Consider the following 26357-nt stretch of genomic DNA (forward strand, 5'->3'; position numbering starts at 1 on the left):
GTGGGAAGCAACACATGGTGCAGGTAAAAGCCATTGGATGTCAGGAAGGAAAGTGGGCACTTTTGCTTTGCTGAATACTTGTTTGGATCCTTCTTTCCCTTGGGCTCGCAGAGCATCTAAGTCTGCTTCAATAAAAAAGGCATGAGAAGCTCAGGTAAAACCACAGGCAAGGGCACAGAGGGTGTTTGCAGTGTGGCCTCACCACCAGAAGAGCTTGCTTCCTTCCATTGCTCCCACTTGGCTCCCACAAGGGCACCAGAGCTCTAGAGTATGCTGGTTCTGCATATCGTGATTCTAAAGGGACAGAAAATCCTTGAAGCTGTTTCCACATCCACCTAGAGCTAATGCTTCATCTTGGGAAAAGTGCTAAATGCATCTAGGCTTTGAAAACACAGTGAAATCAAATCTGAATTTAAAAGAGTTTATGCATAGACCATCATAACATTTTAATGGGGATAAAATACACAGTCGTTTCAAGCTTGAAGAGTCTAAGTAGTATGATTTTGCATGAATTGTTGATCTGTTATTTGTTTATTGGGCAATCTACTTTTTTATATTGTTTGTCAGGCTGTATAATTTTAGGTGAAAGCTTTTTAGCATGCTGCACCTAACAAAAGAACTTCCTTTATAGGCAGGTTTCTGCTCCAATGTGCATAGAAAATAGCCCATTAATTGCCTTCTTACCCTTTCTTGTGTGCTTAACCAGAACCTGGCTACTCCATAATTAGACAACTGCATTAATGGTGCCGCTTCACAAATGAGCACTCATTTCAACTGAAGTTCTCAAGAGATCATCTAGTTTAAGAGGCCAATTTTGGCAGCCTAGCACTCATTTATTTGATTAGAAGTTTCCTAACCACAGCCTTCCCTGGGGGGGCAGACAGTGATCTCTTCTTAGAACACCAGCCAAGGCTGAGAGTCCTGAACTATTTCACTGGGGTTATTTTTTGGGGTGGGTGCCTTCCCTGCACTGAGCTTCTGTCTGCCTTGGTCTGCTCTGGGTCTTTGGGCTGTGCATTACTCTGAGAGGAGGTCTTCTCATAGACTGAACTGATGTTGGGACACATGGCCCTGATGGTTCACAGTATCACAGTTTATCAGAGGTTGGAAGGGACCTCAAGAGATCATCAGGTCCAACCCCCCTGCCAGAGCAGGATCACTTAGGGTAGTCTGCACAGGAACACATCCAGGTGGGTTTTGAAAGTCTCCAGAGAAGGAGACTCCACAACCCCCCTGGGCAGCCTGTTCCAGGGCTCTGTCACCTTCATTGTAAAGAAGTTTCTCCTCATGTTGAGGTGAAATCTTCTATGTTCAAGTTGCAACCCATTGTTCCTTGTCTTACTGCTGTGAACCACCAAAAAGAGCCTGGCCCCCTCCACTTGACACCCACCCCTCAGATATTTATAGACTTTGATCAGATCCCCTCTCAGTCTTCTCAAGACTAAACAGCCCCAGGGATCTCAGTCTCTCTTCATAGGGGAGATGCTCAAGTCCCCTAATCATCCTCATAGCTCTCTGTTGGATTCTTTCCAGCAGGTCTCTGTCTCTCTTGAACTGGGAAGCCCAAAACTGGACACAATACTCCAGGTGTGGTCTCACCAGGGCAGAGTAGAGAGGTAGAAGAACTTCTCTAGACCTGCTGGATACAACTTTCTTGATTCATCCCAGGATCCCATTGGCTCTCTTGGCCACAAGAGCACATTGTTGTTCCATGGAGAACTTGCTGTCCACCAGCACTCCAAGGTCTTTCTCTGTGGAGCTGCTTTCCAGCAGGGCAGCCCCTATCCTGTACTGGTGCCTGTTGTTATTTCTCCCCAGATGTAGGACCCTGCACTTGTCCTTATTAAACTTCATGAGGTTTGCCTGCACCCAGCTCTCCAGCCTGTCCAGGTGACACTGAATGGCAGCACAGCCTGATGGGGTGTCAGCCAACCCCCCCAGTTTTGTATCATCAGTGAACTTGTTGAGGGTACTCTCAATCCTCTCATCCAGGTCATTGAGAAAGATATTGAACAAAACTGGACCCAGTACCAGTCCCTGAGGGTCACCATTTGCCACAAGCCTCCAAGTTGACTCTGTGCCACTGATGATGACCCTCTGAACTCTGTTGTGGAGCCAGTTTGCAATCCACCTCACTGAGCAGCCATCTATGCCACATCTCCTGAGCTTTTCTATGAGGATGTTATGGGAGACAGTATCAAAAGTTTTACTGAAGTCAAGATACATGACATCCACTGCTCTTCCCTCATCTACCCACTTGGTCATAACTTCATAGAAGACTATCAGATTAGTTAGACAGGATCTCACCTTGGGAAATCCATGTTGGCTACTCCTGATAATCTTGTCTTCCATGTGTTTAGAGATGACCTCCAGGATGAGCTGCTCCATCATCTTTCCAGGGATGAAGGTTGTAGGGCTTCTGAAAGCTTCTTTACTAAAACATGATATCCCACTCAGAATTGTACAATAATAGAATCACTTTGGTTGGAAGAGACCTTTAAGATCAGCAAGTTCAAACATTAACCTAGCACTGCCAGTTCACCACTAAATCAATGTCCCTAGGTACCACATCTCACATCTAAATACCTGCAGGGATGATGACACCACCACTTCTCTGGGCAGCCTGTTCCAGTGCCTCACAACCCTTTCAGTGAAGAAATTTTTCCTAATACCCAATTTAAACATCCCCTGGATGTTTTATTTTATTCTGCTGTTTGTTACTTGGGGAGAGAGACTTCTGTTGTGGAGAAGAGATAAAGTCTCCCCTAAGCCTCGCTCCCTCCAGTTGCTGTGATGTAATTGCTCTCATCAAAGTTTCTGCAATGCCATGTGTGTTTTATTGACTGTGAAAAACTGTTGTAGATGCAATATAAGAGAGCAGCCTTAGCTCAAAAGATCTAGTAGTTATGTCTGGCTAGAAACCTGGTTGCTAAGTGTTGCTCTGTTGAAGCCCATCAAGTGGCATTTTAAAGTGTAAAACCCAGCAGAGCCTCTCACCACTGGCTCAAGCATTAATCCTCTCCTTGGCAGTGCAGACAGCAGCAGTGTCAAGAGTCAGCACAGTGGAGGGCTCTTACAAATTCAAGCGAACTGAATAACCAGATTGGAATTTTTTCTTCCCTCTATCTTTCCCTAGCACTTCTGCATTCACCATGCGCTTCAGGGCTCTCTACCCACTCACTACACAACCAGTCTGCAAGTGCTCTTCCAAGGACCAAATGCTCAATGAGTCCCTTACTGGCTGGGAGAGACTTTTCCCATTTGACTCTCCTTCAGCGGACAAGACCAATTACTCTCCCAAATCACATTAAGTGTTTTCTGACTGTCTTCTTTTTAAAGCCTCCACTTATTCCTAGGACTTGGACCAAACACTGAGTTAATGATTGCTGGGTGTAGTTTCACTGGTTGTTTTGAGAAGACAGCCTTTTTCAGCCTTCTGGACACCTGAGGCAGGACATTTAATCAATGTCTTTGTCCTTGTCAGCTGATGCATTAAATCAGGTGATGTTTAGGTACACAAAAATCATTTCAGGCTCTGACAATGTTCTTTCTAGAGTGCAGGTAAGGAGCAATAAAACCTACATGCATCGTTAAGAGAATGAAAATGTATCTGAGCTTTCAGTTAAATGTGCAAATTTATACCCATTATGTATGTACAGTTCATCATCACTTCATAAGGATATGGGTTTTTTTTTCTGGTCTGCTATATAATTGTGGGTTTCAATCACAGCTTTTCAACCTTGAGCTGGGCTTACCTTCCAAATGTTATATAGATATAAATATTTAAACAGGGAATAGAAATGCTACACAGAGAGAAGGAAATAAATATATAAAAAAGGGACTGGGAAATACAAGATGGAAATACAGTTAAGATTATGATGGAGAAAGAGAAAGTGAAAGAGAAATCAAGTGAAAGAAAAAGTGTGGCAAGGGTAGGCAAGGCAAAGGGAAAGAAATACAAGCAGATTGGTAGAAATATTCAAGGCTACATGGATCCCTAGCATGACTAAATTGCACTTGAAACATTTTATTATAAATAAAATATGCAAGCTAATAGATGCTACACTGCACAATAAATATTTAGATTATTTTATACACAGGAAAACAGTGGTCATTGCAGCTGAGCAAATGAACTGTTTATGCTTACTTTTGTATTTGCAATTCTCTCTGAGAAAATTCCATCCTCTTTTCCTCCCTCACAAGAAGCCCTAAAAAGTTTTCAGAGAGCAGACATCTCTTAGTTTAAAAAATATGTATGCATTTAAATATTTCAACTTCAGTCTGTGTTAGTAACTGTTTTGGCATGTAAGTCATAGATAAATCTCTCTTCGCTGGTTGGATGAACCCAAGAATTATGCCCACTGCACTGTGTTACACAGACAAGGAAATACAAGCAAGGAAGTTGACTGAACAGCTTCAGTTGATGCCACTGACTACACACAGCTCTCCTGCTCTCCTTCTGTTCCTCCACAGGACTCTTCTCTTATTTGCAACGTGTTGCAGACAAAGCCCAGTTAAACCAATTCTGCATTTGTTTTACTTTCTCTGCTGATGTCTTTGAGCCAAAGACATACTCATAGCAGATTTTATTAGACCAATGCTCAGAGGAGAGGGAAGTGGGTTTCCTTATAGGCTCCTTGTCAGCACTTTTCTCTGTGGGCTCTGAGAGGTTCATAGCACATCCAGGGCTGATGTGGCATCAGTTTATGGAGTGGAGGAAGCAAGATGGTGCCCTGATTTTTGGATGGATTTCAATCATTGCACAATCATGTCAATACTTTCTGAAATTCACATTAGATCAAGTGGGATTAAGTTAAACATTCTTCACTGTTTCTTAGTGCCCAGTTGCAGTGCTCAAAAGTGCTACTGGACCCACCCACAAGCTCAGAAGAAGCCTATGTGGACAGCACTGGAGAGGGTTGAGATGCTTCCAAAGTCCAGTTCTGGTTGCATTGGGAGTTCACAACCAGACTTCCCAAAAACTTCTGCTTCTCCTGGAAGTACCTCAAGCTGTTGCAGACCAGACAAACAGAAAAGCAATGTGTCTGCAGCTGAAAATCCTTTCTAGAAAGTTCCCAAGACATCTGGGGTCAGAGTGGCTGGAGAGCAGCCTGGTGGAGAGGGACCTGGGGGTACTGGTCGACAGCCGCCTGAATATGAGCCAGCAGTGTGCCCAGGTGGCCAAGAGAGCCAATGGCATCCTGGCCTGCATCAGGAATAGTGTGGCCAGCAGGAGCAGGGAGGTCATTGTACCCCTGTACACAGCACTGGTTAGGCCACACCTTGAGTACTGTGTCCAGTTCTGGGCCCCTCAGTTTAGGAAAGATGTTGAATTGCTGGAGCATGTCCAGAGAAGGGCAACGAGGCTGGTGAGAGGCCTTGAGTACAAGCCCTATGAGGAGAGGCTGAGGGAGCTGGGACTGTTTAGCCTGGAGAAGAGGAGGCTCAGGGGTGACCTCATTGCTGTCTCCAACTACCTGAAGGGAGGTTGTAGCCAGGAGGGGTTTGGTCTCTTCTCCCAGGCAACCAGCACCAGAACAAGAGGACACAGTCTCAAGCTGCACCAGGGGAGGTTTAGGCTGGAGGTGAGGAGAAAGTTCTTCTCAGAGAGAGTGATTGGCCATTGGAATGTGCTGCCCAGGGAGGTGGTGGAGTTACCATCCCTGGAGGTGTTCAAGAGGTGATTGGACGTGGCACTTGGTGCCATGGTTTAGATAGTCATGAGGTTTAGGGTGACAGGTTGGACTCGATGATCTTTGAGGTCTCTTCCAGCCTTCTTGATTCTTGATTCTTGATTCTTTAATCAGACCTGCTGGAGCACTCAGCAGTGCAGCCCAGGTCCTGCTTCCCACATCTCCCAGCTTTTCAGCTCCTGGGCTTGATATCAAAAGTGCAACACAGCGAGATTTCATTCAGTCCCAAGGTCCAGGGCAGGGACCTGCTCACTGTAGAAAGAACTTGTGAAGTGCTTAGCTGCTAAGTTGTAAGACATATCTGTGGATCCTGTGTGATGTGCAGTAGTTCAGAGTTTGTCTAAAGAGATTGCTGTCTGGCAACATCCCAGCAAGACTTCTAACATATTTAAATCCAGTGAAGAAACCTGGCAGTGAAGAAAACTTGGCAGGAAAATTGCATGTAGGGTTGCTGTCTCCAGATGTCATCTGTTCCAGTCATCTACTGGTTTGGGATTAGCCACATATCCGTTGTCCTTTTCAGAGGCTTGCAGGGGCAGCTACTCCAGACCCTCCCCATACAACCAGCTCCAGTGGGCCACCATTTCTCAGCTTTACTTTTATACTGGTTCAAACCATTTTAAGAAATTTTCCCACGATTGGTGAGAAGTGGAGATACAGAATGGAAAATTTCAGCCCAAATGATTGAAGTCCAGCAAAGCTACAATGGACAAACAAGAGACCAGGACTATGGTGGGAACTGCCAGGTGCCACCTGCACAGCCAGGCTCCAGATGAGCCCAAAACCTGCCCTGCCCCAATGAGCCCAGAGTCTGGAGGAAAATTCAAGCAGGGAAAGGATGGGTTCAAGCAGGGAAAGGATGTGAGGAGGAGTTCTCTCTGAGTTATGTTCCTGCCCTGAATTCTTCTATCTCTAACTACGTGAATATATATATAAATCTTTTTTTTCTGCTATCTGGTATAACAAACATGCAGGGGAAAATAGAAACTCATACAGGGCAGATAACATTAAGTTCTTGTGTTTTTAGTGGAAAGACCCACAATATTTTAAAGTAATTCCTGAACTCTTACAAGGCAATGAATTTGTGCCTTCCTAGTGATAGGCAATATTCCTACCAGAATTTTATGAAGACTGGGGATAATGGGAGGAAAACTAAAAGGTATAAAAGAGAAAGTGTGGTAAAAGACTATGCATATAAGATCCTCTCCAGCTCTCGGCATTTCCCAAGGCAACGTTCCTACATATTTCCTGAACAAGGTCTTATTCAAAACGGCTTATGTAAACATGTGCTTCTGCAGTTTAAGATGTGGCTCACACCTATGGTGTGAAGAAGCTGATGTGTGGTGGGAAGAGCAAACTGAAGTTGCTGTGTGTGAATGCAGAATCACTCAGAGACCAAAAAAAGCTTCTTGCCCCCCCCTCCCAAAAAAGCAAGTTGATGAACTAGTGTTGCTTTAAGGCAGGTGGAATAGTTCATGCTCTTGTTTTTATCGTTAGTGCTAAGAGGGAAAGACAGCTTTGTTTTCACATGGTTATTGATTATTAACCAGCTTTGTGAAAGGTTACCTTTCTGCTAGATACAGCCATGGTGGGGGTGGGGAGAGGGTGTTAAAAATCAATCCCTGGGAAAGCTCTGTTGCCCTGTCAACTTCTCCTGCTCCCACTGCCTTCCCGTGTCATAGATACTATTTCCCTGTGTTCATTTGAGCGCAGCTGGGAAAGAAAAAGAGATTATTTTGAGTGTGTTCTACTAATTTTCAATACTTCTGCCTAAATGTGGATTGCAGAAAAGCAGTCAAGCACTGAGAAGTTACTAAATGTTGTGCAGATGTAGAAAATCAAACCAGATTACTATAGGGAAGTATGACGGAACTAGACCCGCTACTCTTGTATGCTCTAGCAAGACAGGGAGATGGGAGGAATGATAAAACCATCATCGGCCATAAAAGGGAAGGGGACTAATTGAGCAGAGGTTCACCAATTATTTGCATTGAAAGGCAAACAAAATGCTGCTGCCTTTCCTAGGGAAAAAAAACAGCCACAATACTCTGTCCAGATGGTTTTACATTTCACTGATCTCAGCAGCTCACAATGATGTCTGTCAGACACTACTGAGGAAGAAGTGAACAACACTTTCAAAATGCAGTAACTCACATTAAGCCCCTAAATTAACCATTTAAAGGTAAGATCACCAAACATTACATTGAATTTCAAGAGGCACATTGCACATGTTGGCACACATTTTAAAATAACACAGATAACACATTAGGTCTGTGTCTTGGATCTCCAAACCCCTGGGCACTCAGGTGCATCCATACCATTTTGTAAAGTTTTAGGCTTCATATCATACAGGGTAAGAGTCAACTGTGCAGATGATCTCTCCTCTCCCAGGCAAACACCCAGCTAAATGAATATGATCAGGATTCTCTTGACAAACCCTTAAGACATACTTTAATATGGTAATTCAATTATTGCAGTGTAGCTATTGTGTCATCTTACTGTAGGACAGCAACAGTTGAGCACCTGAAGTCCTTGTTACTGGTGGTCTACCATCTGAATTCCTGTGCTTGTTTTGAGGGTTGTAATTGCAACCTTTCTGTTCTACTTAACATTGCTGCTATCACCATCATCCTTTAGTTACTGATACAAATGCATGGATTCATTTTTGTTTAATTTCTTGCAACAATAAACTTGGTCTAAGGATTTACCTTCTAGGTAGATCCTCAAAACAACTATATTTGAGAGCATCAAGATCCAGAAATGTCACCTAAAAGGAGTAAAGTTCTACTAGACAAAGAAACCTGATCTACTTGGGGTTGTTCTCAGCGTGAACTGTGACTGTGTTAATGGTTGTGAGACCATGCTCAGGAATCTAACACAACACAGAGTTGAAAGTGTGAGTTTTCTTGCTCTATGGATGAAGATGGGTGATCTAAATATGGCAGTCATAAATATTCCCAAGATCTTTGGAGAAATCTACGGTCCATGAAAACTTCCTACTGAAGGTAAAGTACAGTTCTGGATGAACTGTAGCATACATATAGCCAGGCTTTAAGATGAGTGAAAATCTACCTAACCCATTGTTAATTTGTTCTGGTGTAACACATTCCTTACTTTTCTCTGTTTTCAATTATTAAAACTCTAGTTTACATTTATCAGTGAGAATAAACACATTTGTATCAGCCATCTTTTCTTTTCATGATTACTCACAGAGTGAGAATGGCCAAATTTCTTGTCACTTCAAGACTGTCAAAATCAGACTTGTGGAATCAGGACAAGGGAAATTCTCAGCTGGGAGATAACAATGTGTGTGCAGGAGTCCCTAGGTTCACTGTTTAAAGTATTCAAGTACCACTGGCCTCATAGGGTTCAAATACAAACTAAAGAGGCAATGGTACACCTTTTTATTCCTTATGTCATGCCTCTCAAGGCTCTCCTAGATGGAAAATTAGGACTAATTAAATGCAGCAAGTTGCAAAGTCATCAAAGGGTGGCAGTGCCTCTGTTAATTTGGGGAACACTTTACCACAAGATGGTGGGAGGCAAAAGGTTTGCATAAGGTTTCAGAGATGTGAAGTACAGAAGAATCAGCTGAGGGCTATAACATCTACATGGCTCTGGAAGCCCCTGGAGTAGAAAATTCTGTAAGAAGATTTGGGTGTTGTATGTCCTGTGCATACCCTGCCATGACTGCCCAAGGTGATTCATATGAACATCTTCTAGGAAGAGGGTCACCACTGGACCTTTGTCCTTGAGTCAGCACAGTGGTATCTGCAGAACCCACTTCTGGGGCTAGTGGAGCCACTCCCATCACTCCCATCTGCCCTCTCTGTCACCCATTTTCCACAACAAGTGGGCACTGTGGTGGGACCCACTCATACCTCAGAGGCTTCACCTGAGAACCCACATCTGTGGGGGAGCTCTTCAGCTAGATCTCAGTGGTTGCACAACAGGAGGGAGAGGCAAGTCCTTGCGTTCGGGCTACAGTCTGGCTCAGCTCCCCACCCCGTGGCCCCGGGGCTGCTGGACATCTCCCACCCCTGTGCCCGGCCAGTATCCCCAGGGCCGGGATGTCCAACGGGGTCTTTTTCCCACATTGCAGCTCGTCACCTTGTTTTCAGCAGGGCAACGCGCGCCCTTATCGCCTGCTCACGCAGGAAGAATGAAAGAGAACTAGGCCTAAATTATACGAAATTCATTTGCTTTAAATGGGGAAATGTTTGCTTTATTTAGAAATGTTCGTTATAGAGAGCAGATCGCATTAAGACACCGGGTAACGGTACTCTCTGGAGATGAATCAATTTGCTCTGGGTTTTATGGCCTCGCGTTTGTTTGACCGTGCCTGTTCCCCGTGGAAAACCGGGGGGTGTAAATGCTCCGGGGAGCAGATCTCTGGGAAAGAGCTGGAGGTGCTGGGCTGAGTTTGGGGCACAAGAAGATCAGGGGACACCCATGCCTGCAAGGGACTTCAGAGGAGTCATCACTGGCGATACTGAGCCGTGGGGGCACCACCGCTGAGGGAGCTGACCCAGCTCAGCGCATCCCATTCTGGGTGCACGCAGAAGGCGAGCCCCAGGCAGGGCACGTACCCCACCTGGCGTGCCAGGGGGTGGAGAGGGAGGACGCTGGGCAGCGGGGAAGAGGGGAGGGGGGGGGCACCCGAGCTGCAGTGATGTCTATCGGTAATTCCCGCTAATAAAATACTTTTTCACTATCCGCACTATAATTGGTTTACAACCTTTTTTGTTTATTTATCCATAAGAGCTGCTGTTAAATGGCTTGGGAAAGCAATCGCTTAATGGCTCAATATTGAATCAAAGGCTCAGTGTGCTTTCTAAGAGACGGGAGACCCGCGTGGGTTCAGAGCGGAAACGCATTGTAAGTGTAATGGACTGGGCGGATTTATGATCTCACGGAACCGGGTGCAGGGGCGAGGTACCGGGAGCCTCTTGCCCCGCCTGCTCCGGGGATGCATTATCACGGGCTAGCCGAGCCGGGCTGGGCTTAGCCACTGCAAGCCGAGGCGAGCCAGGCCGCCTGTACCCAAGCCCGCCACGCTGCTTCCCTGCCGCCCAGGACGGAGCTGCCAGTGCGCGCCCCGACGGCGGCGCACGGAGCCCCGGTGCCGGCGGAAGGCACCGGGGAAAGAGACGGTGACAGCGGGCGGGCCGGGCAAGTACGAAGTGTGCCTGCCTCCGAGCTGGCGAGAGCGGCGGCCGGGACGAGCGCAGGGAGGCAGGGAAACGATCTTTGTTCCTTTCGGTAGCTCTCCGCCTCCTCATAGCCTCGTCACCAAGTCAACCGGCACCAGCTCGGAACAGATTATCTCCGAGTGTCAACACATTGCAGCTCAAGCCGCAGAGAAGGCTCCCAAATTTACCCCTTCGGCAAACAATCCGCTGCCTATCGGTCGCTCGCCCCGGTGATAGCATTGTGATCCCCACCGGCCGCATCCCTCCAGGCGGAGGAGAGTGGGCAGAAACCCGGTTCTTGTCTCCTGCCAGCACCCCGGCACACAGGTCTCCCCGAGGGAGCGATCCCTCGGGGCACCGTACCCGTCCCCGGACACTCGCATCTCTTGTCGAGATGCTCTCTCACCTAAAAGTCCCCGGGTGCTAAACCCCTTCAAGGAGTCGTGCCTCCTCGAGAGGATTTTCCTCTCCAGGCCGTACCGGGAGAAGGGGAGGGGGGGACTGGGAGAATGAGCAGTCCCTGTACAGTCAGCGCAAGGAGGAAAAAGGTGGATTTAGGGTCCTTCCCTCCTAGAGCACGTCAGGGCAACCCCTAGACCACCTCCACGGCCCCGCAAACGATGCGTCGCGGGGCTCCTCACCCCAAAGCAGGGAGCAGCAGGGTCGAGAGAGTCCCAGGGCTTGCCGGACTGAGGGGAAGGGGGTTGCGGGGCCAGCGCCACGCCGGGTGGCCTCTCATGGGTCGTGCCCCGCCCCGGAGGGCTGCGGGAGGGCTCACGTGGGGGGAGCGGCGCCTATGGGGAGGCAGCGGGAGCCGGGCAGGGCGGCGGGACCCAGCGGGGCGGCGAGCTGTCAAAGAGGCATCCCGGGCGCTGGAGCAGCCCTATGTGCCCCTAAGCTGAGAGACCCCCGCCCCGGCCAGATCGCCATGAACACCGAGGATCAGTATTACGCCTCGGCGCAGCTCTACAAGGAGTCGTGTGCGTTTCAGAGAACCCAGGCGCAGGATTACAACCCCAGCCCCCCCGCCTGCCTGTACATGGGCAGGCAGCAGCAGACACCTTACCCTAGCGCCTTAGGGGCTCTCGAGCAAGGCAGTCCGCCAGACATTTCTCCTTACGAGGTACCCCCCATCACAGAGGATGCCGGGGTCTCCCACCTTCATCACCATCACCACCACCACCCTCATCTTCCTCCACCCCACCAGGACGCGCTGCCTTTCGCAGACGGGGCGGACACGGGGGCGATAGAGGAGCCCCGAGTGCAGGTGCCTTTCGCCTGGATGAAGTCCACCAAATCACAAGCCTGGAAGGGACAGTGGACCGGTAAGCTCTGCCGCCTCCCCCTGCCACGCTGCTTCTCTAGAGACCCTCTGGGCTTGTAGGAACCTTCCCTTCCACCTGTTCTGCATCCGCCTCTCGGATGTAGCATGGAGAGGTCCTGACCCTTCCTTTACGCCAGCCCGTCAAGATCCACTGGTGTGGGGCTGCTGCCTTTGTGATGAACTTCGGGAAGGAAGCCGTCCCTCCGGTACCGGCTGGCGGGCTGGCCGCTCCCCGCGCTGCCCAAGCCCTAAGCAATTATTAACGAATTATTTTTCACCAATTAACTAATTGTCGCCAAGTAGGGACGAGGTGCGAACGGCTACTGGGCGCTGCTGTCTCGCTAAGCGGGGGGCTCAGCGGTGCGGCAGCTCCAAGGGCGCCGTGGGCTCCGCTCCGGGGCCGAGGCTTCTCAGAGCGAGGCTGGAGGGCGCAGATACCCGCGAGCTGGAACGGGTCGGGAAGCGGCAGGAAGGGGTGTGAAGGCAGGGCACGGCTCGGCTGCCCCGCGTCCCTGCAGACCGAGAGGGGAGATGAGCTCTACCAACCAAAACCCTGAGGAAGCCGCCTTGACCCTCTACACTGCCTCTCGACTCTCCCCAGCGTCCCAGTGGCAAAGCTCATCTCTTCTCCCGGCCCCTCTATCCCACCCTTTCCTGCTTCCCTGTGTGTTTTAGCCTTAATTGCACCTTTCCAAGTAAAAACCAGGGCAGGGGAAACAATGCACAAACGAAATAGAGCTGCCAGCGAGGGGAAGAAACTATCTAGGCAGAAAGTTCCGCTGCTCAACAATATTTCTGTCTCTGCTTGTACAATGTTATCGTGTTCTGCGCCTTTGTCACGCCTATACAGCAAATATTATATTAATGGCTTTGTTCAAATAGACAGTTGAAAAAAGGACTGGAGTATTAAAATCACTGTGGAATAGTCTGGGAATGGGGCAGACAGAAGGGGAAGGAAAGAGAGGTGGCGGTCCCCAATACCCACGGAGGTACATCCGCCAGACCGAGGAGAGGATCGCAGCCCCACGCCTCAAAATCGGGGGCGACGATAGTGCCGGGGGAGTGAGGTGGTGGGAAAAATCGGATTGTTTTTCTTGCGTTGAATGAACTTCGGGAATATTAAAAAAAAAAAAAAAAAAAGAAGAAGAAGAAGAAAAAAAGAAAAAGGAGGGGAAAAAAGATAAAAGGAAGGGGGGGGGGGGGGAGAAGATAAAGCCGAATTCTCAAACTAAGCTTGTTTTCCCTCGTTTCCTGTACCCAAGGAATGCAAAATGAAACTTTTCCCTTAAGAGCCGAAAACTCTCCCCTGTTGCTTCCATCTCTCCCGGGAGGTCCAGGCTAAGACTGTGCACGGTGCATACAGTGTGTGCGAGCGCATACCCGCGGCTCCTGCCGCGGGTGCGCCCTGCACTCCCTGGCAGCTAAGGGGGCACAGCGCTCGTAGCCAAACCCTGGGACATTTTGTAAGGTATATATTGCAAACCATACAGCCTAAAGACGTACTTCTATTTTATTTATTTTAATGCAACCCCTTAAGATTTCGGCGTACATGGATTCTGAGGTCTTTTTTTTTTTTTTTTTTTAACCCCCAAGGGAAGGCGCCCAGAAAGGCCGCGGCAGAGCCCGGTGCCAGCCACCGTGCCCGGCGGTGAGCGCGTCCCGGAGAGCCTCAGGACCCGGTCGGTAGACCTGGGTGTACCACCTTCCCGGTAGCACGAACTTACTTCACTATAACAGATCCATATTTTTCCAGATCTGTACACACTCATAAGTGAATATATAGATACACATGGGGTTACATTTCCAAATATTTTAATGAATATACCTTTATTTTAACGTATATTTTGATATGGATATGCACACATAGGTTTGTGTTTATAAAAACTTTCGTGTATGTGCAATGTATTTTCAACATAGATATACAGATAAATTTAGCTAGATAGGTTTATATTTATCAACATTAAATATAAAAATCATGTCAATAGGAAGATGAGAGGCATGGAACCCTCGCAACTCTTCTGAAATGGGTGCTTCAACCCGGCTGTTTAAACCACTGTTCCTTACAAATGATGTTGACACCAGAAGCGCACCTAGCTGGCCTCCGGGAGCTGGCAATGGCGGCTGAGTCGGTGCCTAGTCCCGGCCGCACTCGCTGCTGCCGCCGGTACCACCCGCGCCCGATCCCCGCGCAGGACGGTTGCGGCTGAGCTGGTAATGGAGAGTCAGCTGCTGGCGTTGTTTCCAGGAACAAGAAAACCAAAGTTTCACCTACCTGGCGAAACGGAGGGGCTGCAGTCCCATTCCCGGCCTGGCAGCCGCCCCAACACCCTCCCCGCTGTCACCCGTGGAGGTCCCGGTGGCCCGGAAGGGGCCGAAATCTTCACGGCCCAGAGCTCCTGGGTGACGATATCCCGGGAGAAACCCCCAGATTCCTGTTTCGTGAGATCTCATTCCACATTTTTGCTGCCCGCGCCTTCAGGGCGAGCCACCTGCCCCCCAGCCTTGCCTAGCCGCAGCCCCACTCCCACCACCCCGAGAACTAGCTGCCATAGCTGGCCGTGCGTGGGCCCTCCGCTAGAGAGTGGTTGTCTTTTCCCTCCCGGTGGCTTACCGGAGAGGTAACTTATTCTAATAATATTTTTAAATGATATTTACTTTAGTTGCTTATGCGTGTGGCATACCCGAAAGCCATTTTTGTTGTTGTTGTATCAGTGTTTTGTTTGGGGTATTTTGCTGCTTAAAAAAAAAAAAAAAAAGAAAGTTTTGTTTTGTCTTCTATTTTTTGGTGGGGTGGGTAGGTGATTTTTTTTTTCCCCCCAAACTGAGAAATTTACAGGCGTTGGTGGCACCTGAGGGGACAGCACTTCCCTGAGAACATCAACTAAGTTATTATATATATATATATATATATATTTTAAAAATTATTATAATATGAAATAGCAGCAGTCCTGACAGCTGCCATCCACACTGTCTAGTTGTACCCGTCCCGGTGTGCTCCCCGAGGTCTCCCCTTCATCCTCCTTTCCTTCCCTGGTGTGTCCTCCGCGCCACGCAGGAGTGCGGGGCCATGGTCCCCCTACCCGAGCGGGAGGACGAAGGGCTGGAGCTGACTATTCTTTCTCTCCAGGGGGTTCCTACGTGGTGGAGCCAGAGGAGAACAAGCGGACGAGGACGGCGTACACCAGGGCGCAGCTGTTGGAGCTAGAGAAGGAGTTTCTCTTCAACAAATACATCTCCAGGCCGCGGCGGGTGGAGTTGGCTGTCATGTTGAACTTGACCGAAAGACACATCAAGATCTGGTTCCAGAACCGGCGAATGAAATGGAAGAAGGAAGAAGACAAAAAACGAGGGGCAGGGAACAGCAATGATTCCGAGCAAGACTGTGTGGTGTCCTCCGGAGAGCTCCCGGGTAAGGAGGATCTTCAGTCGTGCTCCCCCGAGAACTTGCCCTCTGGGGCCTCCAGGGACCTGCTCCCTCCCAGTCTTGCCCCGAGAAGGCAACAGGACTCTCGGTGAGTCGCGGGGAACCCCGAACTCCGGGCCAAGGAAGAAGATGGGACCAGGAAGAGAGCTGAGAGACAGGCACCGGCTTCCCACCGCCTTACCGTATCGTGGCTGACCCTTGTCCGCCTTCCCCCGAGGAATTCAGTGCCTCCACTCGGAAACTCCCATGATGCAAAAATTAAATGAAAAATGATCAACTGTAGCAAAGTGAGGCTCGCTAGGGCCAAAGACCTGGATGAGGCCTCAGCGAGCCGCCGGGAGGGCAGTGAGCTGGGCCCTGATCTCCCTGGGCATTCTGTGCCGCAGCAAGCCTTACGGGGCAGTTTCCCCCGGGGAAGGCGGGTCTTGGGTGGTCACCGACCGTGTGTACAACCCTGGATGCACGGAGCGGTCTGGAAACTGGAGGAAAAGCAAGGGCACGCATTCTCGCCGCGAACGGCTGCCCGGTCGGGGCGCGGGTCTCGCCGTGCCTGGCGCTGCACAAGCGCGGATGCGGAGCCAGGCATTCCAGCCCTTCCCGGGGCTGGTACCCCGCCGTCCCCGTCCCTTCTAGAGGCTCCGGGGTGTCAGCTTTACCGAGGGCTCCCCCAGGACTATTACTCACTTCTTTGGAAACTGTAACCTGTTTTGTTTCGTTTTGTTTTGCCCCTGGGGTGAAAAAAAAAAGAGGGGGAGGGGGAAGGGTAGCAAAGGAAAAAAAAAAAAAAAAAAAAAAAAAGCCCGAATGTTCTGGGGGCAGGATTTGTCTCCCCCGATGACCAGCCGACAGCAACTGCGGAAGACGTTGTGGTGCGGCCCGCGGCTCCGTGCTCGTCTGAGCTTCTCGGTGGCGCACAGGGCTGAGCTCCCCTCCCCAGGGGGTGAGCGCAAGCCCAGAGATGCCGTAGAAAATTCGGGGCCGATCTCCGGGCAGCAAGCAGAGACAGACTGGGTTGCGAGCCAAGAGCGGGACGTCTGTGGGGTAGGGCTGGTCCCAGAGACATTTTCCTTTGGGTAAAAGATCCTGCCACCCTTCCACCTCTCCCGAAAGTTCAGACTTTGCCTGGGAGAGAATAAGCGTCCCTGCAGCACCAGCTCCCGGCCTGTCGTGCCTCTCTGTGTGTTTTTTCTCTGCAGACCTGGCTTTACACCTCAGCGGAGCTTGGGGACCGGCTGCTTCCCAAGGCGCTGCAGGGCTCCGGTGCCTTTTTCCTGGCGTTATTTTTTGGTCTTTCACGACCTGGTGACAGCCTCCTTCAGACCTGGAGCGAGAGGCCGATCAGGTGCAGAGTCGGCCATCCAGGGCTCCGCTGTCCCTGACCCAGTCTGACTTATCTTCATCCACTGCTAGTCTGTTGCCAGAAACATCTTCCTTGTCTCGACAACGGCGGGAACATGCGTTCTGTTCCAGCGACCGTCAGAAGTTCAGCTAAGTGGGGAAATTTAAAGAATAAACCCCAAACTAGAAACGGAGAAGAGCGGCTGGGGAGAAGCAGGAGCTGCTCGGGTTTGCCGTGGGTCACACAAATCTGCCTCCTCTTGTCGATTCCAGACCTGATCCTGGAAGCAACAACCCCTCGAGCACCCCTTCCCGCACTGTGGGTCCGGGAGTGTCGTGGGAGGGAGAAGAGGACGAGGGCCTGTCTCACTCTGACCAGAGGATATTCCCGGTCTCTGGGCTGAAAGCAAGGAGAAGAAGTAGTAGTTTGCCTCAGCTCTTTGTTTTTTCCCCATCTTACAGGAAACTTTAACAATAAGATGAAGACTTGAGCTGAAGGTGTGATTAGCCTATTGCTTTTCTTTCCTTTGAGGGCATTAAGAGACATTTCTGCTCATTTTTCGTGCAAGTTGCCTGAGAAACTTATCACCCGAGCCTGTATATCCTTATTCATTAAAACGCAGCCAATGACTGAGAACTTTACTAGTGATTATATAAGCAAAATTCAGATATAGCTGTTATGCTTGAGAAGCAAAGCACCATATTAATTAAAGTAACATTTCTCAAACTTCGTGGGCTAACATCCCCATTTTTAAATCTCAGCATTTCTCATCACTATTTGCTAGCATCAACATGTTACTGGTAACATACAGCAGAACAGCTTCCAGGTGCCTTTTAGATCATCTGGCATTGAAATGTCAACTCGAGAGCCACTATAAAAATGGATGTAGCTGTGGAAATGGTGTGTATCACACAAAATATCACAATTTTCTGCTGAGTTTTGTACATCAACCCAGATAAACATCATACGTGGTGGATGGAATTTTGCCTGTCCTTTGCCAAGTCTAATACATTCCATTTTTATTTTCTCTGTTCATTGGTGTAAAAACAGAGAAAATGCAGAATTTATATATGAATTGTTTGACCAAGGTGCCAAAGTATTTTTTATGAATGGAAGGAGAATCAGACCTGCATGGCTTAATTTTAATGAATAAAATATTTTTCTTCAAATAATTGACATGGTTTATGGGTTTAGCACTCAAACAAACGAACAAAAAAAAAACAACCAAAAAAACCCCAAAGCCAGAAACAACAAAACTCCACCAAACAACAACAACAAAATAAAACCCCAACTAAAACCCCCCCAAATCATCCTTTTTGCAACTGCATCCATGGAAAAATAGTGTTAACTGAGTCAAAGCAGTTCTGGGGACATTGTGGAGGTAATTGCATACGGTAACCTTCACCTGTCAGAGCAGTCAGACCGGAACCATGCTGGGGAAAAAACAAGGCTGACACGGAGGGTTATAAGGCAGATAGAATTCTCATGCCATGTTATCTCACCAAAAATAGTTGTCCAGACATACCCATTTCTCTTAGGAGACAACTTCCCTTATGAAATAGCTAATAATTTACATAATTAAATAGTCCATAATTTATGCTCATGGCAGGAGGGGTGGAACTAGATGATCTTTAAGGTCCTTTCCAACCCAAACCATTCTGTGAATCTGTGCATTTCTACAAGATGTTCTAAAAACCCTGGCTTTAAAAATTAGGCAAGAGATTAAAAGTGTGACATGTCTTTTTATTTCCTTCTCAGGCAATACTCAAATCCTTTAGGTCTGTGTGGAAGAGATATGTCCCCAAGAATCACATGCTTTCAGTGTTAACTATTTAAAGAAAAGTTGAGCAAGATTCAGGGCAATTTTGCTCTACCTGGGTGCACCTGACATGGACATCCACAGCACCAGGCACTACGGAGATATCAGTTCTACCTATGAGTCCAGAGGAAGACAGTGAGGCTGCAGGTCTTTACTGCTTCTGCTTTGCTCAGATACATGCCCAAACAACACAACAAAAGCTTTCTTCTCTGCTTCTGTGCCACTGAGATATTGACTGCTGTTACATGAAGGACCACAAGGAGGAAATATTTAACGTCCTCTTCTTTCTGCAAGCAGGGTTGTGTATCTAGTGAGAATGGTACACAGTTAGCAAACTCTGACCAGGAGTTGGGGGTTGTTGTCACACAGCTGCCACAAAATGGTTGTTTGCTGCCGTCTGAGAAGCTGCATCCAAGTAGTCCCTGGTGGGGCCATTCTACCACCATGGAAGGGAAACAGGAACCCTTGTGCTAATTCCTTTTTCTTCCCACATACAGGACCGTATTCCAGGATCCTGCATTGATGGTCATATGAAAGGTAGGATTGGGAGACTGTGCTTGTCTCCTCCATTACAGACTCATACATATGTCTGAAAATCCTTTTGTGTATGAATAATTATGCCCACAAATCAATTATAAAAGCAGTGATTTAACCTAAGGTGCAAAAGTCTTTCCAGACTGATAATGAAGCCTGCCACTTCCCATGCTGTTGTTGCTGCTACTGCTGCCATACCCACGGCTGAGGACAGGTGTTTGCATGCTGAGAGAAGAAACATTGCTCAGGAAGGCTTTGGTGCTTTGGAGTGCAACTAGGGATGGAATGCCAGCCTTCCACCACCACCAAGGCATGGTCTGGGATTAGGCAATGCACCTTACAGCCTGGGTTACACGTGGGGCAGAGCTGGCTGGGATATAAGGGTTGTGGTTCAGAGCTTACTTTGGAAATAGAAAGAAATTACATCGGGCTCCCTTCACTCCTGATAGCTTATAGGGTTGCTCATATGAGAGGGTTTCACAGGTTAGGCAGCCCATATACACATCCATGCACAGAGATGGCTTACAATAAAACGTGACAGAGAATGGCTACTTCTTGCCTACTTGCTTCTGCCCCGGATAGGGAGAGGAATGACCAGGTCTTGAAGGATACTTTTATAGCAGTCAGGAACATGTCTGATTTAGCATTTAGGAAGGACAAAGAAATTTGGAAATGGTACTGTGGCCATGTTAGTAGGGAACACTGTCGACTTTTGTTTATTCACTATGTACTTTCATTTATCATTTATCCTCATTGCTTCTGTTCCACTGGCTTCCAGCACTCTTTACAACATGTTTTTTTATACCTTGTCAGCACTGATGCCTCCAGCAGTGTTCTAGCTGTAAGCATGAAGAATGGTGGAGCAAAGGGAAAAGTGTGTGGAGTGAAGGCTTCTCCCAGTCTCTGCCTTCTCTCCTCTTATCACTTGTTGTTCTGGCATACAGTTCCTCTGTTCCCTAGTACTTCTGGGATAAAAACATATACAGGGGCAAATAAAACACAGAGAAAATGAGCTGAGTCTCTCCCCTGCATGCCTCAATGATGAGCCAGACTGGCCAGTCTCCTTTGTGGAGAAAAAAAACTGAAACAAGAGGTTCCTCTGCTATTAGGCATCATGCACTTGCTGCCTTAAGTTAGGGATTGTTCCAAAAAACATTTTCTTCCATCAGCAGCACCACTGGAAGGAGAGGCTGCAGTTGCATTGCCTTTTACTGAGGTGCATTTAGGAGGGGATTTGATGAGCACAAGAGGCAGGTACCTTGGCAAACAGGCATGATTTTCGTGGATGATTCAAAAATACATTAGGAGGGAAGAAACTTGAGTGATGAGGGAGAGCTGGACCAACATGCCAAGAACAGAAGCATCCTAAACGGGTGTGGAGCATCCCACTTTGAGGGCATTGGCAAAAAGGAGGCTGTTGGGCTTTTTGTTTAATGACAGAGCTGGTATAAGTACAATGAGCACTACCTGCTAGTGGCAGATTCACATCCTCCCTGCCCCTTGACCCAGACTCAGGGTGAGAAAAGCATCTGCTCAAAGAAGCCTAGGCACAGTGTGCTTAAGATTCAAGACTAAAACTTATTTAGCAGACGTGGAAAGCAGAAGCTATGATGGCTTATGTCAACACTTGCAGGGTTAGACTTGATAGCAGGTAGTGAAAAAACTCTTGTCTCCATGAGTGACTGGTAACATGCTAGTATTTCATTTGAGCAGATATTGTGTGTACCATTATATATTTAGTTAGGCCTGTTTTGGATATTACCTGTGGATCTCAAAGCACTGAGCAGAGGCAAGGAGAGATTAGTGACTTCAGTGGCATGAGAAGCCAGAACCAGGAAAGTTTGCTTCCTTTGGAGTGAACAGAAGGTGATCGTGGCCTATGCCAGGTGACCAAGCTGTCTCAAGATCAAGATGAAACAAAGAGAGGGATACCAGGTCTTGGGCTGTGTGGAGACCTGTGTTTGAACACCACTTCCCTGAGCCCAAACCTTTCTCCAGAGAAAAGCAAACAGTTAGCTGCCGGGAGCCTTAGCTGGGTGTGGCAGAGAGGGCATAGGGCTCCAGAGTCATGTTTTGAGTGCAACCCCTATTAGAGAGCAGACTGTGCGTCTCTGGAGCAAGTGGTAGAGAAGTGGCCCCCTTGCATCCTGGCTTTTAGCTACAGTTCAGCACAATAGCTCAGTTCCTTCTGATTCAAAATATGTGTCTCTCACACCCTGCCAATCTCCTAGCAGTAGGAGCTGATCTGTCATCTGGTTCACTCTCTCTCCTTCTCTGCTGCTAACCCCTTGTTGGTGAGTCAGTATTTGGTTAAGGGTGAGACTGCATGAGGTGACATTTCTCAAGATAAGCTAGCAGAATAGCAAGCCTTGTTTTTTCAGTCCACTCTGTAAGCTGGATTTTTATGCCAAGAACAAAAATGGCCAAAAAGGGGAATGAGAGGGAAACGCCTCTACTTTGAAGCCATCAAATCCTTTACCTTGGAATTAGTGTGGTAAAACTAGTTGTTAAAGTCACGGCTGGTTCTTGGAGTTGTGACTGGAAACTTGCTCAAAGCTTCACCCTCTGCTGCCACATCATCAAAATTTGGTTATACTCATCCCACAGTGCTTAGTGGCTTTCACTTCAAATAGGAAGATGTCTGATGCCAGGTGTGCCAGACTGCATTTTGAGATTAGATGGAGATAAAGGGAGAGAAAAGGATCATAATACACAATGCCAGAAGACCCTCACGTGGCAATGAAGGAGATTCCTTAGGAACATCCCCAAAGGACAAAGGGGAAAAATAAAACAAAACAAAACAACAAAAAAGTGAAGCTGGAGCCATTGAGGTGCCCAAAGCAGGATCCACTCAGACGTGTTGCACTTCCTTCTTCATTAAGACCTAAAAAGCTGCAGATTTTCTTCCTCTGCTCCAATGTAGTGTTATTCCTACAACTGGGCCTACAGCAGAAGCAGAGGAATGGTACTCCAAGCAGTGGTTGAAGGTGACACTGTGAATGAGTGTACAAGTAGAAAGATGAGCTGGCATTGAAAGCAGGAAGGGTCAGAAGAGAGGCAAGTGGAGTCTGAAATGGTTTGGTTTGTTATGGGGAGAAGCCAGAGAGAGGCACTAATGGAGAAAGGTGAAGAAAAAGGTAACTGATGTGGTGCCAAGACCTCAGCAGCTACAGGATTATGATGCCAATGAGCTCATTAACTGGGAATGTGGTTCTGCTTCACAGGGAACAAGTCATGATACAGAAACCAGGTGCTTTGCGTGTATTCCTTAACTGTTAATTGCCTCTTGCACCTTTCTTTCAGAAGCTTAATTCCCCACTTGTGATGTGATGGAGTTTGCTCACCCATCTCTGCTTTTCTTTTGGTCCATACACCAAGAAAGAGTTGAGATTTCAGCAGAGGTTTTAATTTCTTGCAATTTCTCTGCACTAATGTTTATTAATTGTTAGACATAAGGTTTGTTTCAACTGTCCCTGGTCATTACAGATCAGGTCCACAGAGTTCAACTTACTCCAGGCTCTATATAAAGTTATTTTTGGCAAAACATCTCATAGAGCTGCCTTGGAATTCCTCGTAAAAATCATCCCAATTGGTTTAGATGCAGGCACTGGAAATTGTCAGGGAAACTGCAGAGATGTAGGAGATACAAATCCATTTGGAATGACAGATTTACGTCCTGTTCCAGAAAAGCTTCATTTGCTTCTATGCCTGCTTTTGTGTTGTCCTCTCAACTTGGTCTTCTGCAGGCTTATGCAGTGCCAGCCTGTCTCTGTGCCTGGGTATGGAGCCTGGAGTGGGAGACAGAGAAGCATGAAGCAACAGCTAAAAGCCAGCCAGGGAGAGAGCACTTTCCTCCATGGCACAGGGAAGGAGCAAGGGCTGGGAGTGGGGACAGTAGTAGAGAGGAATAGCAGAGGCACAATTTGTTTTCAAGTGTTCTTTCTCCTGAAGGTCTACATGGAATGAAGCATGGGGCAGAAAGCAATGATGCAGATGGAGTAACTGTCAGGCAAGGGTAGTGTTGAGGAGCACGAAGGGATGGGAAGGAGTCAGAAAGTCTTCACATCCTAGTCTGAAGGTGCAGCCACAAGTCACATTAATCCAAAGTACTAGTGCTCCCTCTTTGTCTGCTACTTGCAGCAAACATGAAGCTGCTGGATGAGACAACTCAACTCATTGATCCAACAAAATACCCACTGCCCTGCAAAAAGTGCCATCTCTTTCACTTTTGGAAACAATTCACCCCACACTTGTATCTACACTAGCTTTGACACAAAGCAGGAACTGAGTGCTCCTGCAGGATGGGGGGCCAGGAAGAGGCAGGCAGAGAGGTAGAGAAGAACCATCCACAGGGCCATGGATGCAGCACAGACACTGAAAGGTGGGAAGAGGGAGGAAAACCTATGAAGGTGATTTTATCCAACAGCTCTCTGTTTCTCTAATTCCTCTTAACTTCTCTGCTGGATGTCAGCCACACTTCTGGCCCAGAGAGACTTCTGCTTAAGGATGAACTCGTAAGAGAGAATTTGAGATCATTGAAAGAGACAAGGACATGGCTGCAAAGACGAAAGCAGAGAGCTGTCCTTTGCCCATTGTGGGAGGACTGCAATAACAAGAAGAAATGTGAATGAAGCAAATGCCTTGGGATCCATCCTTACGGTCAGAAAAGTAAAGAATAGTGAGAAAAGCTGGAATAAATTGCCTGGAGAGGCTGTAAGAGTCTCCCCACTAGGTAGCTTGAGAAGCAGGTTAGGCATATCCCTACCAGCAATGCCATGACTACAATCAGTGTGATCAAGGAAAAGGAGATTGGATGAGGTGAGCCTTTGAAAATGCTCCAGCTCTGTTTTTGAGAAATCCCCTTGCCATTGCTCTTCCCCAGCAGTGCTGCCCTATTTGAAACATGAGTAATATGCTCATTTGCTTAGGGTATGTACCACTGATGCTCTCCTCACCATCAGCCTTCTCCTGCCTTATCCTGCTGAAGAACTTTGTCACATTGCTTAAGTTTCCTTTTGAGGCCAAACCTGTTGGCCACTTTTATTTCCTTGCTGACACTCCAGGAGACAACCTACTTTGCCATTAATCTCACAGCCTTATGCCATCTCTTAGACAGTTCCTGCTCCATGCCAGTAAGCTCTCTGAAGCCATAGTTTATCCAGTGTAGAGAGGTTTTTTTCCCTGAAAGAAATGGGACTAAGGGAAATTTGTGGAAAGAGAGCCTTTAGGCAGGCAGAGACTGTTCCAAGTGAGGGCATGGAAGAGGCATAAAGCCAAGAGCCGGCAAGTAGGTCTAGGCCATAGTCCAAAGCTAACTGCAGCCAACGGAACTGGTTTGAATGGTCTTTGGACCAGACTGCTGGAGAGCAGGAGCAAAGGAGGATACCAGGAGTATAATGTGTATAGAGATCTAAGGACAGAAATGTGAGGAGGAAGGATTTGTTCAGCCATTCAAGCATGGTTTATATAGGACATATAATGGCTTTCTTGAGTGCCACCAGGGCTCTCCAGATGGTGCCATAGACATTTGCAGGTTCTGCTCCATGGAGTTGTGTTTTACATAGTAGGAATTACTGATGTCTTGCATTTCAGAAGCCACAAATATTTGAAGAAAGAAAAGAAAATTGCAGAGGAAGGAGGGCAAGTGGAATTGTACTCAGTGCTGTTGTACTGCTTGGTGACAAATGAATACTAAATGGTTTCAAAACTCCCCATATTAATCCCTGATGGCACAAGGCAAGGAGGACGTGCTATCTGAGACAGGCCCACTCAGGAGGTCAGAGCACGGCAGTGATGCAGTCTTGAGGAGCTAACGTGTTTTATAGGCAGCTCAATTTTTTTGCTGTAGGAGATGGTTTGATGGCAGTGGTTCAACGGAGAACGTTGGGCCCGGCAAAATGGAGCCGGAGACGGGTGAAATCTCCTGATGGAGAGCAACTCCAGCTTCGTTTTCACCTGGAGATGTCAGGTTCGGAGCGGAGGGAAGGCCGCGGAGCCGGGGCCGGTGCGGGGCTGTTGGCTCCACCGCTCGCCTGGACGCCCGCCTCCCGCGGCGACGCTGCCACCTGGCGGCTACATTGCCACCGCGCAGCCCCGGGCGAGGTGGGGCCGGGCTGTACTGCCCGGCAAACAGACATCCTCGGTTAACTTGATTTTTTTTCTTTTCTTTTCTTCTTTCTTTTCTTTTCTTTTCTTTTCTTTTCTTTTCTTTTCTTTTCTTTTCTTTTCTTTTCTTTTCTTTTCTTTTCTTTTCTTTTCTTTTCTTTTCTTTTCTTTTCTTTTCTTTTCTTTTCTTTTCTTTTCTTTTCTTTTCTTTTCTTTTCTTTTCTCGTCTTTTCTTTCCCTTTCTTCTTTTCCTTCCTTTTCTTCTTTTCCTTCCTTTTCTTCTTTTCTTTTTCTGCAGTGAGCAGCCAGGAGTCTGACTGACTTGAATTTGAGGAGCACAGCTGTAGGATCTGAGCACATGCTGACTTGGGAGAAAGCAGTCTCACGTCTTTTGTAAAATGACGTTTTTAGTAAAATGACATCTTTAGTAAAATGACCTACATAGACTGTGATGTTTGCAAAGGAAAAATATACTGAGCAAGACTGATTATCAGGACTCTTTCTTGAAACACTTTAAGTCAGGAAAAACTCCACTGCTGATTCCTCCAGCATGAATCATCAGTTTGTGCTGATGTGCTCCTAACAGTTCACACCAGCCCTTGCTTTTCCCTGGGCTGTTGGAAGGACCCATGGGCTGAGAAGACTGAATGACTGGGGAATGGAAAAATGTGGTGGCACACTGTGAGAGACACGGCTGGAAAGGAGCAGAGGCTACTGGCCTGTCACTTTCTCCTGTCTTTTTTTTTTTTTTTTTGTGGGTTCTGCACACTGCCTCAGTGCATTTACTTATGTCCTTCTCAGCAAGTCCTCTGTTTGCTCTGGGCTTCAGAGGAACCTCACAGGCACAGGCAGCTGCCAGGCTGTAGTGAGTGGCACTGCTGGCTGCGTTACCTGGGCCCGGGTTCACTCTCTGCAGGGAGGCAAGAG

The 26357-nt window shown here is 47.8% G+C and overlaps 1 protein-coding gene across 1 annotated transcript; it reads left to right on the forward strand.

The window, feature by feature from the left end:
- The first annotated feature begins 11813 nt into the window (after positions 1–11813).
- On the forward strand, positions 11814–15725 carry PDX1 (pancreatic and duodenal homeobox 1). Its single transcript, XM_054387127.1, has 2 exons — positions 11814–12210; positions 15337–15725. Exons 1-2 carry the CDS (start codon positions 11814–11816, stop codon positions 15723–15725), a joined length of 786 nt encoding a protein of 261 aa, XP_054243102.1.
- The last annotated feature ends 10632 nt before the right edge of the window (positions 15726–26357 follow it).

This window comes from Indicator indicator, chromosome 1 (assembly GCF_027791375.1).
Source record: "Indicator indicator isolate 239-I01 chromosome 1, UM_Iind_1.1, whole genome shotgun sequence".
NCBI classification, from domain to species: Eukaryota; Metazoa; Chordata; class Aves; order Piciformes; family Indicatoridae; genus Indicator; species Indicator indicator.